The 12,998-nt window shown below is 37.3% G+C and overlaps 2 protein-coding genes across 4 annotated transcripts in view; one reads left to right on the forward strand and one right to left on the reverse strand.

The window, feature by feature from the left end:
- Positions 1-35: 35 nt before the first annotated feature.
- On the reverse strand, positions 36-8,149 carry slc38a11 (solute carrier family 38 member 11). 3 transcript variants are annotated; one of them, XM_042425599.1, is made up of 12 exons: positions 6,315-7,758; positions 6,075-6,195; positions 5,214-5,288; positions 4,992-5,126; positions 4,013-4,078; positions 3,754-3,860; positions 3,594-3,673; positions 3,378-3,448; positions 1,746-1,907; positions 1,544-1,656; positions 1,079-1,210; positions 36-927 (listed from the first exon to the last, which is right to left on the reverse strand). In XM_042425599.1, the coding sequence occupies exons 1-12, from the start codon at positions 6,318-6,320 to the stop codon at positions 688-690; spliced, it is 1,308 nt and encodes a 435-aa protein (XP_042281533.1). In that variant the 5' UTR covers positions 6,321-7,758; the 3' UTR covers positions 36-687. The 3 variants fall into 3 exon arrangements, with proteins under 3 accessions (XP_042281533.1, XP_042281532.1, XP_042281534.1); XM_042425598.1 differs by having other exon boundaries at positions 6,294-7,758; XM_042425600.1 differs by lacking the exon at positions 6,315-7,758 and adding an exon at positions 8,082-8,149 and having other exon boundaries at positions 37-927.
- Positions 8,150-8,227: 78 nt separating this feature from the next.
- scn1laa (sodium channel, voltage-gated, type I-like, alpha) overlaps positions 8,228-12,998 on the forward strand; it is a 29,535-nt gene continuing 24,764 nt past the window's right edge. Inside the window, exons 1-2 of the mRNA XM_042425595.1 lie at positions 8,228-8,311; positions 12,411-12,727. Of these exons, the coding sequence (XP_042281529.1) occupies positions 12,464-12,727 (264 nt within the window). The 5' untranslated portion in view covers positions 8,228-8,311; positions 12,411-12,463. The remainder of the gene's footprint in view (positions 8,312-12,410; positions 12,728-12,998) is intronic.

The following is a 12,998-nucleotide window of genomic DNA, read 5'->3' on the forward strand; positions in this document are numbered from 1 at the left end:
AACAGGACATCTGTGTTGTTTTGTGCTTCCTTTTAATAACTGCTTTGTTTGTCTACAGTGACATCGCGTGGCTGCTTTTGTAAACGACTGTGAGATACAAATAATATAGAATAATAAATATCAAGACAGACTACTCATTATGAAGGAAAAAATACAAATTAAATATTTCCATGTACAATATAATTCAACACAGAGGACATCAGAACATTGCACCAATTTGTGATTCTTAAAACACCAAAGCTCTAGGCAAATATGCTGCTATATCAGCTTCCAGTCTTCTGGGAAGTCTTTTCACAAGATTTTGGAACCTAGCTGCGAGGATTTTCTCCCATCCAACCACAAGCACATCAGTGAGGTTGAGCTCTGATGTTGGGAGATAAGGCTTGGCTCAAAATCTGCGTTTCGATTCATCCCATGAGTGTTTGATGGGTTTGAGGTCAGAGCTCTGTGAGGGCCAGTCAAGTTCTATGGCAAACCTAGAAAACCATTACTTGGTGGATCCTGCTTTGTGCATGATGGCGTTTTCATTTGTCAATATTGTCTAAAATATCTTTGAATGCTGTAGTATTAAGATATCCCTTGATTTTGCCCGTGGGGCTAGAATCTGGTCAGGAGTGTTGTTCACATGCGTTTATCTATGTAGTTTAAATCTTTCAAGACAAATAATTGTTTGGGTACACATTCCTTTTATACAGGTGGTACAGTGCCAGAGATGTTGGCGTCCGCACAGTAGAACATCTCCACACCGTGTGAACAGTCTTGGTGGTAGAGGCCAGTCATGGTCAAACCAGTGACCATGACAAACACGCCAAGTAATATCAAGATGGAGGGTATCAAGTTTTCACTCTGGAACCAGCGGCCCGTGGAGAGTTTGAGGAAGCATGCAGATGGCATGATGAAGATCAGAGGTATGGCGCTCAAAACACCCTGGATGGTAGGAGAGAGACCATCATTAAGGTAAAAATGTAACACTAAAAATGAACACACATAAATGCACAGTAACCAGAAATAGCATATTTTTAAAGCCAAGGGCATTAAATGCAAGCAGATACAGACTGGCTGTGTTGTTAGGACTTACATTCAGCTCCAAAACAACTCCCAGACAGTCATAGGCCAAAGATATTGATGTACAGACTCCAACTATGAGCAAAGTTATGGCCACATGTTCAACTTTTGAAAGATCCCTACTGCAAATGACATTGGATACCACCTGGGAAGATAAACAAGAATGTGCAAACCTATTTTAATTTATGCATTTTCAGCAAATTAAAAGACCATTCTAATTAGCCTTTTAGGAGAGGGTAACACACTCAAACACCTGAGGAGGACCTAATGACTAAGCACTGTAGCTGATGCTGCATTGTTACCCACTGAGCAACTCTGCAGAAGCAATTAGTGCTACGTGTCAAACTTTCTTCTTGTTCCTGTTGTTGCAAAGCTACCTCTCTAGCTCAAACCCTAAGAATACCACTTTCCCGCACATATGTAAACATTTAACTGTTAAATTCTTCAGGCTACATATGAAAGAGTATTACATACTTACTTCTCGTGTAACAAAACACTCCAGTGGAAATGTGGTTATTATGCTGAGGCCAAAACAGAAGCAACCAAATGTTGCCAGGTTATCATTTCTGCAGTAGTTCTCAAATATGTCTCCTAAAAAAAACAAAAAATTCATTTGTGATTATAAAAAAACAAGAGGCATGTATCTCAATACTTCATATACTGTGCATTTGTACTGATACCTTGTGTGTAGCCAGTAAAGGTGGCATAGCCAGCAACAGCAAATACAGCACTGAATATTAGTGCAGAGCCTACAGAGATGTGAGTGACTCGAGACCAGTTGGTTAGTGTGGGCTGCTCCAGAGAGCCATAGATCAGAAAGCTGTTGTGGTGGCATATAAAGGCTAAAGAGACACACAGGGGCAGAACATCAGAGGAGCATTATCATTCTGAATAAAAAATATTGAAAAATACTGGTTCATTTAGATGAAAACCCCATGACCACAGTTTAAATCATTTTTACTCCTTTGCTTGAACTGAAACTTAAATCTTTTTAAATAATGAATACACAAGCACTGGAGCTTTGCACATATTTATACTGTATATATCATTTGTAGTTTTCTTGCTATCTTGTAAGACGGCCTCTTTCCTAAAAGTAAATTGAGCATAAGTTCAATTGAGCCTAAGTTCAGGCTGTATTGTCCCCACAGTGTGCCCATCCCCAATCAAATTGCCTCTTTTGTAGCATTGATAGGTATTACCATCAAGGCACTTGATTCAAGGCCATAATTTTCACTACTATGTTCGTAAAGGCCTTGGTGGAGTGGAGAATACCCAGCTCTCCACTCCCCAAGAGTCTCACTCAGAAGGCGATGACAACACACATTATTTGAGATGCAGTGGAGCATATAGACAGAGCACTCATTAAATTAATACTCCAGATCTCCTGACATTAACGCTGTACTGCATGTCTTATGCTGAATAGTCAATAAGTGGAAGCTGTGGGCTTTTTCCCCTGTGATGAGATCGATTTACAGTAAAGACATTTAATTAAAGCTGTATAAATTTATTTTTGGCCTGTAGGGGGCAAAAAAACTCAGCTGACAGACAAACAGTCCTGACATACAGTATGTTGATGTGAGAGACTTTCAACCCCACAGTAAATGCACAGTAACCTGATGCGCCAGATGTTTTTTTACACAGGCCCATCTGAGAAGTCATTCATGGAAACAGTTTGGAAAAGGGCAGGCACTTTCAAAAAATACTTGGCAGGTGATTGGATGAACCATCTATCACCATTTATCACCGTCTTACCTTGGGAGGCAGCTGGATTTGCGGCACCGATTGGACACAAGTGCATAATTTGAAGCCCTGATCTTGTGAATCCAGCTGCCTCGCAAGGTAATATGCACAGGCCATGAAACCAAAAGAATTAGCCAAAATCTTTGTTACTGCGAGTGATTTAATAGTAAAGCCCTGATGAGTAGGGTTTGGAAATTTGACTCGGGCATCTTCAAGCAGTGGCATCAAAAAAACATCATGGCAGACAGTAAATCATGCAAATACACCCCTGTCATCTCCTACCCCACCAAAGATTCAACCTGCACTACATCAGGATTTTGTCTCTCTCTATTTTTTTTACTAACAAAATTTGTGCCATCATTATTTGAAAGATGCTTTCATCACACAAAATCTCTACACATAGGAGCTTTAATATAAATAATATTGATTCATACATCTATCATCAAAGTGTATTTGGCTGTCATCTGGGCTTAAATTTTTGTCAGCACTACAGACGTTTTGGTGACACATAGCTTCTCTCTAAGAAGGCTTCAAGGCACCTCACATCATCAGCATCATGCAGAGAAACTCACCAAAAGACATTACACCAACTGCCTGAATTGCATTCCACTTTGCAAATGCCCATGCATTCTCTGTAGGGAGGCTAGAAAGTGATATTTTTATTCAGTCATCAAGGTACACAGAACCACATGATTAATTTTGTATTATAACATATGACTGGGTAAGAATTCAAACAAACTCAGTGGTTCAAAATCAAGATTAACAAACTGCAGAATGTGCATTCATACATTTGTGGGCCAAAGGTAGCTGCTCTGATGATTACAATGACGAGGATGATAAGTGTCAGCACCATTGACAGGAAGGACACCTGGTAACACACATGGATGTTTTACAGGCAGCTATGACATCAACAAATGATGCTGCAAACTGTGTAAAAATCAGACTTACCTTCCCAAGTTTCTCAATGTTTCGATAAAGTGAGAGAGGCAGTGTGAATAAAAATGTTGAGAGCAAGATCACAAAGTGACGCTCTGCAAGTATGTGATCTGGACCAACTGCAAACAGAATACATCATATTTATTACTAATATGAAGCATTTGTTGTACTGTACTGTATATGTTTTCCTTTAGGTGCTACATTAATAGCACACATAGTTTTCATCTAAGGGGTAAGAACTGTAAGCATCATTCCACCTCAGGCTGCTTACCTCCAGGTATTCTCTGAAATACTTTGGTCAGAGTGTCACCAGATGTGATGTTGTAGCTAATCATAGCTGAGGAAGAAAACAGAAGTTTGGCTTATTAATAAGAACTGTTCTTGAAGTCAAAAGGCACAGAACAGCAACAGCAAGACTATAATAGAGTATACAACTACTTTTCAGACCACATTGGAAATTTGATAAAACATGCCAAAGTTTACAACTTTTGGTTGAATATTTTACTAAATTTAAACACACTATGTATAATTTCAAGGGGTCTCTCAATCAAAACACTAACAAAAGAAGGAGTTTGATGATGTGAAATAGGGTGGGATTATGGGAGTTGTTGTTTTCATTGATAAACAACCAGCTGCTTCTTCTTCTTCGGGTTAGGATTACTTCTGTGTTCATCGTTCAGATGTACAGACCCAGTGATTCAAACAGGTAAAAACACTGAATAAAGCAGTTTCACATAAAAAATCAGTGTTTCTCCAATGCTGTTCAGTGAGCACAGGACGTCAGGGAGGGGCTGCTAGCCGAGCTGCCACTAACATTTGCTTGGCTTGTTTCTCTGATAACTTAAGATCCAGACATCCGATGACTAAAATCCTTCATCCCATTAAAAGATAGTTAAAAACGACAAAGATCTAAAAAAGTTTATTGTAAAAATGTGGCTTAAAACTGAATAAAAGTCCATTTACGACAGTTTAAGACAGACAACCACAATGTAGACGTATTATCTTGTATGCATATACTGTTTGGTAGACGCCATTGTGGCAAACAACAACGCTGACGCATGCATCTTGCATGCACCTCTCTTTGGTAGAGGGGGTATGACGTCATATACAGGCGACCAAACAAAACGGACCGTTACCTTGATTAAAAATATATAAAATAACTTAAGAAAAAATATAACATAAGTCTAGTCACTTTTAGACATTTTAATGTGGAATAGTTAAATATTATAAAAATATGGTAAACAACTTACCAATGAATGGGTAAAGGAACTGCAGTCCAGATAAAATGAGGAATCCAGGGAAACCAAATGTGCTTTGTACCAGTGACTGATAACTGTTTGTCCCTGACAGGTTCCCTCCTTTGATTAGTAATATGATTGAGTAGTCTGCAATTAAATGCAAAACATAATGTTATTCCTTTGATAAATTCATGTCTCTGTTGTCATAATGGAACCAACAGTGTATATACCCACCTGTGATGAATGCAACAACTATCAAAAGCAGGAGGCCAAAGGGGAGCCCTGCCTGGTTCAATGCATATGGTAAACCTGGTTTTAAAATAAATAAATGTGAATAAACATCCAAGGTGAATGCCAGCAGCACAAAGTAGCACATAATTAAGACAAGTTGAGTTTCATGTGACAGACACAATGCCTACTTGACATTTGTAGAAGCCATATTTTATCACACTGAGCTCTTCAGACAAAAACAAATGCCAGACTTTATTTCCATACTCTTTATCCAAAATTGTTAATCTGATCCTAAAACCTTTATTTATCTGTACAGTAAACATATATTTTAATTAGCTCCACTTAGACTTTAAAACAATATTGAAACAAACTGAGATTATTGATCTGTCTTGTTAAAAAATCACATGTTTATGGACTTTTGAGGATTCCAGCTTTTGTGCCATACTGACATAAGTGACTGTTTTTAATTAGTTTACACTCTAAATATATCTCTTTTAACCTAAAGACATAACAGACAAAATGAATGTAACGTGCCCGTTGCTGTTTTGTGTTATTTAAGCAATGACTCAGGACATTTTCTGAGGATGAAAGGGTTAAAGGGGAGAATGGGGGTCAACAGGCGCCAGTCATATGATAAGAGGGTTTACCACTGCAGGGCTTCAATGGTATGAAAGCTTCTACTTGTTGCAACAAAATTAGCAACTGAAACTGATTATTAAATAGAAACATAACAGAATTAACAGCATGTAATGTAATAGCCCATGGTCTATAATTCATCTGATCAACTGCATAGAATTTAATTATTTAGGTTTTGTAGAATACAATATACTGTGCTTGAGTTAGGACGTAAACATTGAACCCTACCTATGATTCCAGATCCTATGATGGAATTGATAAAATTAAAAGACGCAGATATCATTGAACTTCTCGGCTCCCCAGCAACTTTTTGTGGAGGAATTAATGAGGTCCCTTGTTCACTATTTAACTGAAAAATAAGAAAACAAAGCAGTGATAAAAAGAAACAACAAAGACGCACCAGTCTGTCATTCATAGTCTACGAGATAAACATCATTTTAAACCTACCTGCTGAGCCATTCTGAGTACCTGCATATCGCTGATTTGGTTTCTCTTTGTCCACGTCTCTTCACTGTTTAATTCTCAACCTCTCAGTAAAAAAGTCTATTTAACTCAACTAAAGCCTTTTAAAACACCAAAACAGCGCCCCCAGTAGGTTGAACACTGAGTGAACTCCTTGTCCTTTGTAATGCGATGAAATACATCAAAGTAGCAATAATAAACACTGACTTTTTAAAACGCACAGCCTATAAGTCTTGCACTGTGTAACACAGGCTTTTTTTATTTCCACTAATTTCTGAGCTTGTCCCTGCTACCAAATATGTATTGACACATGCGCGGAAATCTGGAATTAAATGATTAATTAAAGGATTAAAGTGTAAAGCCGAATAATAAAAAGAACCATTTGTTCAGGTCGGAAACGAAACAAAAGGGAAGTTATTGAAGCTATACAGTGTACAGTAAGAAAAAAGGGGGGAATTATTTGTCACGCAGAGAATTATGAGAATTCCTGTGAACTTCAGTTGTGAGAAATTATTTTTGTTTTTTCTTGAGGTTGCAGAGAAGGTTAAGAAAATAACATTAATAAAAATAAGACAGCAAAAAGATATTTTGTCAGCCAACTTCTCCACACATAAACAACTGTAAAAACAAGCTATACACAGTTTGTTGTTGTTGTTGTTGTTGTTTTATTTATTTGTTTGTTTGTTTGTCGATATGGAACATATTTTGATCTTTCTGATATTGATGTCAATTGTTCATATTTGGAGTATGTTCTCACACTAGAGCAAGATCAAGATAAAAACCAAGATATTTCTGATTTATTATTGTGAATTTATATAATTATGAAAATTTTCACAGATCTCACAACAAACCTTTTTCTCAAATTCGACAAAATCAGACAAATTTAGACAGATGCAATTATTCTGGTACCTGTCTTTATTTTATATTTTCTTAAAATAGTTCTTAAAACTTTATCTCAAGACTATTGAATCTTATGTTAACAACTTTGTCTGTCTTATAATTGTTGCTTTAAAATGTTTTTTGTTAGTTCTACGTAAGTAGTGTCATGTGTTATGTGTTATTGACATTTATTTATTTTTATCTCGCTTTTTTCTACTTTTTCTATGCATATTTGTGTTCACTGAAACTTCTAAATAGAGTTGTTTAAATAAATATCAACATGCAGTCTACAGCCACTAGGTGGCATCAGAACTACAGAGATCCTGGCTCACGTTTATTTACTGTAAGTCACCCAGCTGACTACAAAATGAAGTATTGCTCGTGTACAATTTTTTTTTTTTTTTTTTAAAGTTTGAACAACAACAACAACAAACAAGCAGCACTACATGTGACATCCTTATGCTGCAGTTTGATTGTATTTATATCGTGTTGTTTTCTGCATGACAGCTGGTCAGAGTTCAAACAGGTCAATGATTGCCCTGTGACCAGATGTTTGATATAGACTCTTACAAAGTGCCCCCGCAACTGACCTCCACACACACACACAGAGAGAGAGAGAGAGAGAGAGAGAGAGAGAGAGAGAGAGAGAGAGAGAGAGAGAGAGAGAGAGTGAGTGAGAGAGAGAGAGAGAGAGAGAGAGAGACAGACAGACAGACAGAGACAGACTTTTAGAAACCAATCTGATAAACAGTTGAGGCTTTAGCTTTTAGTCTCTGCAAACATATATATCTATTCCCGACAATTGCGCACGATAAAGTCCACCAATATTATCCTAGTATCCATTCTGGCATCTCTGCCCCCTCTTTTGGTACCCAGGAACATCCGGAAGCTCACCAGTACAGTACTCCGACAAGACTCTGCCGCACGGAGGGCGGATGAAACACTCTCATACTCTCTCGCAGGGTTTTCATGTTGAAATCGTGAAGATTAGCAGCTCTACGCAAGGGAGAAGACCACAAGAAGACGGACAGATTTCTCTTTAAATAACATTTTCTACACAAGCTGAAGCTCTTTCACCACATTTTCTCGAGTATTGTTCACCTGTCGAGGATGGAAAACTAATGGTGAGTTGAATAGAATCTGCTGAAGTTGTGTCCTGAGTGGTTTGAGTCAAAAGACATTGATCTGAAAAGTTTATTTATTTCTGTAAATGATTTATGGAAGTCTATAGTGGGGAAAAATTGTTATCTATCTATCTATCTATCTATCTATCTATCTATCTATCTATCTATCTATCTAATGGGTCTATATCATAGTATCAGACGCCTTTAAATTGTACATATTATAACTATATTCCAGTGTGTCTGTTCAGAATGGATGGTCTTCATTTTATCAAAATATTTAATGTCCTTTTATTTAAAGAACTGTGCCTGAGGGGTTTCACACATGACAATATGATGTAGCCCTTATATATCACTTTCTGTCATATGTTTTTAAATGTTACCTTTTATGATACTAACAGTGTTGTAAAAAAGGATGATTGATCTGATCTAGTTCATATAGATGAAGGCTACAATGCAAAACATGGGCTATAGAGTATTGCAGCAGTTAATGGGCATGGCAGCAATTATTAGCCCACACTCAAGCTCGAACGACTTCCTGTTTGCATGACTGTCAAGATCATTATTAGATTGCTGTCAATTAGAGACTGTTTGCTTTCTATCTTGATCGGCATAGACACACAGTGTAGCCTGGCAGCTCTGCAGATTTAAAAAAAAAAAAAAAAAAAAACCCAATCTATTCAAGAGAACTATGTTAGCAGCTCCTCATCATCAACTTTTTCTTTGCCAACGCCCCGAATGAGCAAGATCTAATCCTGTAGTCTGTAAGAGGCGGTGGCAGCAAGCATTGGTTGTGAGCACTTACTGTAAGGGCTGCGAGTGAGTTGGTCCCTTAGGAGGGTATAGATACTGAACTGTGATCACTCTGTATACAGGTATGTTCAAGACGAAAGAACATGCTATTTCAAATTTGCTGATAAATGAATGTCATCCTATTATTCCCTGTATGCTTTAATCATTCTAGTTGCCTTTACTTGGTTAGTCAGTATAACAAAAAGTTGACAAAAACTGAGCTATGGAGTATAGAGTGATGTTTTTGATTAACCATTTCCCTCAGAAAAGACAACTCAATTAACAAAAACTTTTAAGAGAGAAGCTATATAGATAGATACATCTACACTAGTCTAACTTTACACCAAAACACCCTCTCGCATTTGTGGACAGATATTTTTTTTCTGAACAACAAACGTTCAGCAGTACAGACAATAGCTGTGACTGGGCAAAATCAAAATGGACAGATACCAACTTCTCTTTTCATACTAAATCTTCTGTCTCTGCTCTTGACATTTGTAAAGACCTGATTGTCTTTATTTTATCACGCTTGTGACTGGGTGGCATAGATTGGGTTACAGTTTGTTTGTAGTCTGCTCACAATAATCAATTTCAAAATGTGGACAATATTCTGAGAGGGAGGACCCTGGTGATAGCAAACACACTCGCTTTAGTTTATTCATCACTCATATTCAGACTTTGGAAATATTTCTTGTTTAATATAAAGTACAAAACAACATTAAAATTAATTTCATTAATAAAAATCTGTCAAAATCAATGGTGTCTTTGCCCTTTGTTGACACTGACAGTACCCTTCATTGCTTCCATTGATTTTATTTGGAAGCCTGAAAGCAATAAGCTTCAATCTGTCATAAAATGTACTCCATCTAATTACCAAGAAGCATTTTGAGGTCAATGAAAATATATATTGAAATAAGTAATGTTCATTAATTATTCAAGCTGAGTTTCCCTCTGTCTATGCGTGAGTTTTTTGATACACTTGGTGTATACAGGTGGCCTCAGGTCAGTCATCACTTGCAGGAGTTAAATATATGGTGAAACTAATGTGTTGAAATTCTGGTCCAGTGAGAGTTGGGGGAATCAAATGTATATCCATTTTAGGATAGTCAGCATAAGGTCATGATGCCGACAGGTTGCAGATAAACTGAAGTGGGCCTATTTGAAGCTTCAAAACTACAGCTCATATCTCAAGTTGTTTGTAATGAGTTGAGAGCAGATGAATGATGCATACCTCTTTAGAGGTTGGTCACTGCTGGTTGACCTTGCTGGGTAAACATCAGATCAAGGTTTATTTTGGTTTTTTTACATTCTCAGATAGTTATCAGACCGTTAAGAAGAAGTTTATCTCACTGTTCATGTCTTACAGTACTGTTCAATCATCTCACATCCGAAGCACTTTATCATTGCACTTAATGCAAAAGGAAATTATGTATACTGAACATTTAGAGAATGACCTCAATACCTACTGTACATCATGTAAACAATATGTGGTGTACTGTATGAACAGTTACCACATTCATTTACCACATAAACATTAATTAGTTACATAATACAACATTTTATGATATATCAACAACTGAGCACAGGTTATGAAAAATGTTCACATATGGTAGATATTTAATTGTCTTTTATACCAATAGTCACCAACACTAATGAGGCTTACATCTTATATCCTACAGCATTTCAGCCTCCCACTCATACTTAACTGTCAAAGTGTGCGGTGAGTTATCAAACACGGCAATATATGTTGCAGTCAGCTCTACATAATTTCATGAAAAACATAAAATAACATGTCACTCATGATATGGAACTCTGATCTTAAATGGTTCATTTTTATCTCTGTAAAATGTGCTGTTAAAAAGCACATCTGTAACTGCTTTGGTGTGTTTGTGTTGGAGCTGGATTGCGGCCTCTTCTCTGATAGATGCAATTCAAAGTGTGGAAAGGACGGTCTCTCTGATATTAAACTAAGGGTGATATCTAATCTAAATGCTGATCCCCACATATCCCTGTATTGACAATTACTGAAACAAAAATTGTCATTTACAAAACTCTATTAAATTTTGAGGAAGTCTTGATTCAGGTTTTTAGTCCTCACACATGCTTTGGGCTCTGATGCTTAGATATTTAAATACTGCTAAGATAGATAATACAGAAGGTGTAAATATGTATACCCACCAGTTTACTTCCTCCATTGCATTTGGTTAGTTCAGTCATTCAGTCATTTGTCATCTTTCTGCCCAGAGATGCCCTCACCGCTGATGCACACATGCAAATGATCATCTGTCTTTCCAAGGCATACAAGCAGTCCGGCAATGTTAATGCTATTGACTTTTCTATTGAGGTTTCTTTATAATCTTGATAGTATTTTTTTCTAGAAGACATCCACATTGTACAACACTAAAGTCCTATAATCAAAATTTCATTTAAGTCTCTGTCCAGCTGTGCCTGTATTGTTTTTGTAAGATCACAAAAGTCTGACAGGTTTCTGTCAGTGTAAAGCAGACATTATAGTAGTTTTGCACTGACAAATATGAAAACTCAAAGCTTTTCTTCTTTTTTTCAATAGTCGGGCCTTACTTTGTTGTTGCGATTACGTCACACATGTACAACCTAGTGCTGTGAGCAGTTGATTGACCAGTGTGTTTGTGATTGATTTCTTGCCTCACAGCACAAAGTGTGGAAGTATTCTATTACACTATTACATTCAGATGAGGCAAAAGCTCTCAGTGGCAGGGCAGGGCATTGGCAGTCTGTAGTGCATTTATATTTAATACTGCATAGGTCTTCCTAACACATCAGACCAGTCAGGCCTATTAACAGGATGAATCTTTTCCTCCCCTGTCTCAGGCTCTGAGGGAAACGTGAACTCTTTTCATTTTGAGGGATGGAGGAGGAGGGCGAGAGTCTCACCTGGAATTGATCATTGTCATGTCAAATCTTAATTTTATCTACAGAGGAGAAGATAATTAGGTCTAATTTTACCATAGCTGGCAGGAATTTATGTGTATGATAGCTACGGCTGGGCTCATTATAGCCTGCCACTTCCTGAGATGATGATCCCTGACCAGATAACTGAACCAAACCAACCTCCCTCTCCTTCATTTAAGGCACTTTTAATATGTCAGTAGATTTTTTTTTTTTTTTTTGCCAAAAACATATGATTATGAGGTAAATAATTACTCTTTAATCTGTTATTTGATAAATAATAATCAATCTTTTTATTCATGGATAATAATAATATTTCATGTCAGAATAAAGATTTTTTTTAAACTGTTTTCAAAGGTCATTATCTGTTCTGACCCCTCAGGCCTTTCTCATGTTGGAGGCTAGCTGTTCACTCTGAAGGTGCAGGATGAAAAGATGGCACAGCTGCTTGTACCACCAGGACCAGACAGCTTCCGCCCCTTTAGTCGCGAGTCCCTCTCTGCCATCGAGAGACGGATCTCCGAAGAGAAAGCTAAGAAACCAAAGGGAGAGAAGAAAAAACGCAATGATGAGGATGAGCTTAAGCCCAGTCGTGACCTGGAGGAGGGCAAATCACTTCCTCTTCTGTATGGGGACATTCCTAAAGGAATGGTCTCAAAACCATTGGAGGACCTGGATCCATACTACAGCAATCAGAGAGTAGGTTTGCTTGATTTCAAACTTGAACATGAGGTGCAAAGATTGGATGAAAAAAAAGGAGCTTTAGTTGTCATCACATGAAGCATTGAAGTTCTGTTTTTGAGGTCAAGAATGAACTTTCACACATATATTTTGGTTTTGTTTTAACTGTGTTAAGAAGTAGACATTATTTCTGATTTAGTATTCCTAAAGAGGCTGGAGGAGATTGACACTGATGTGAGGATTCTCTGATCTAGCATTGCATGTCGCTGTTATCAAGACAGTGTTGTCT

Source organism: Thunnus maccoyii, chromosome 11 (assembly GCF_910596095.1).
Source record: "Thunnus maccoyii chromosome 11, fThuMac1.1, whole genome shotgun sequence".
NCBI lineage: Eukaryota > Metazoa > Chordata > Actinopteri > Scombriformes > Scombridae > Thunnus > Thunnus maccoyii.

What these genes read in the sequence shown, in the direction of transcription:
- slc38a11 (XM_042425598.1), bottom strand. Translation starts at nt 6,320, where the DNA reads ATGCAGGTACTCAGAATGGCTCAGCAG. An exon ending in ACATTGAGAAACTTGGGAAG is followed by an intron (nt 3,674 to 3,753) that starts GTAAGTCTGATT and finishes GTGTGTTACCAG; the next exon opens with GTGTCCTTCCTGTCAATGGT. An exon ending in GCTACCTTTGGCCCACAAAT is followed by an intron (nt 3,449 to 3,593) that starts GTATGAATGCAC and finishes ATCACTTTCTAG; the next exon opens with CCTCCCTACAGAGAATGCAT.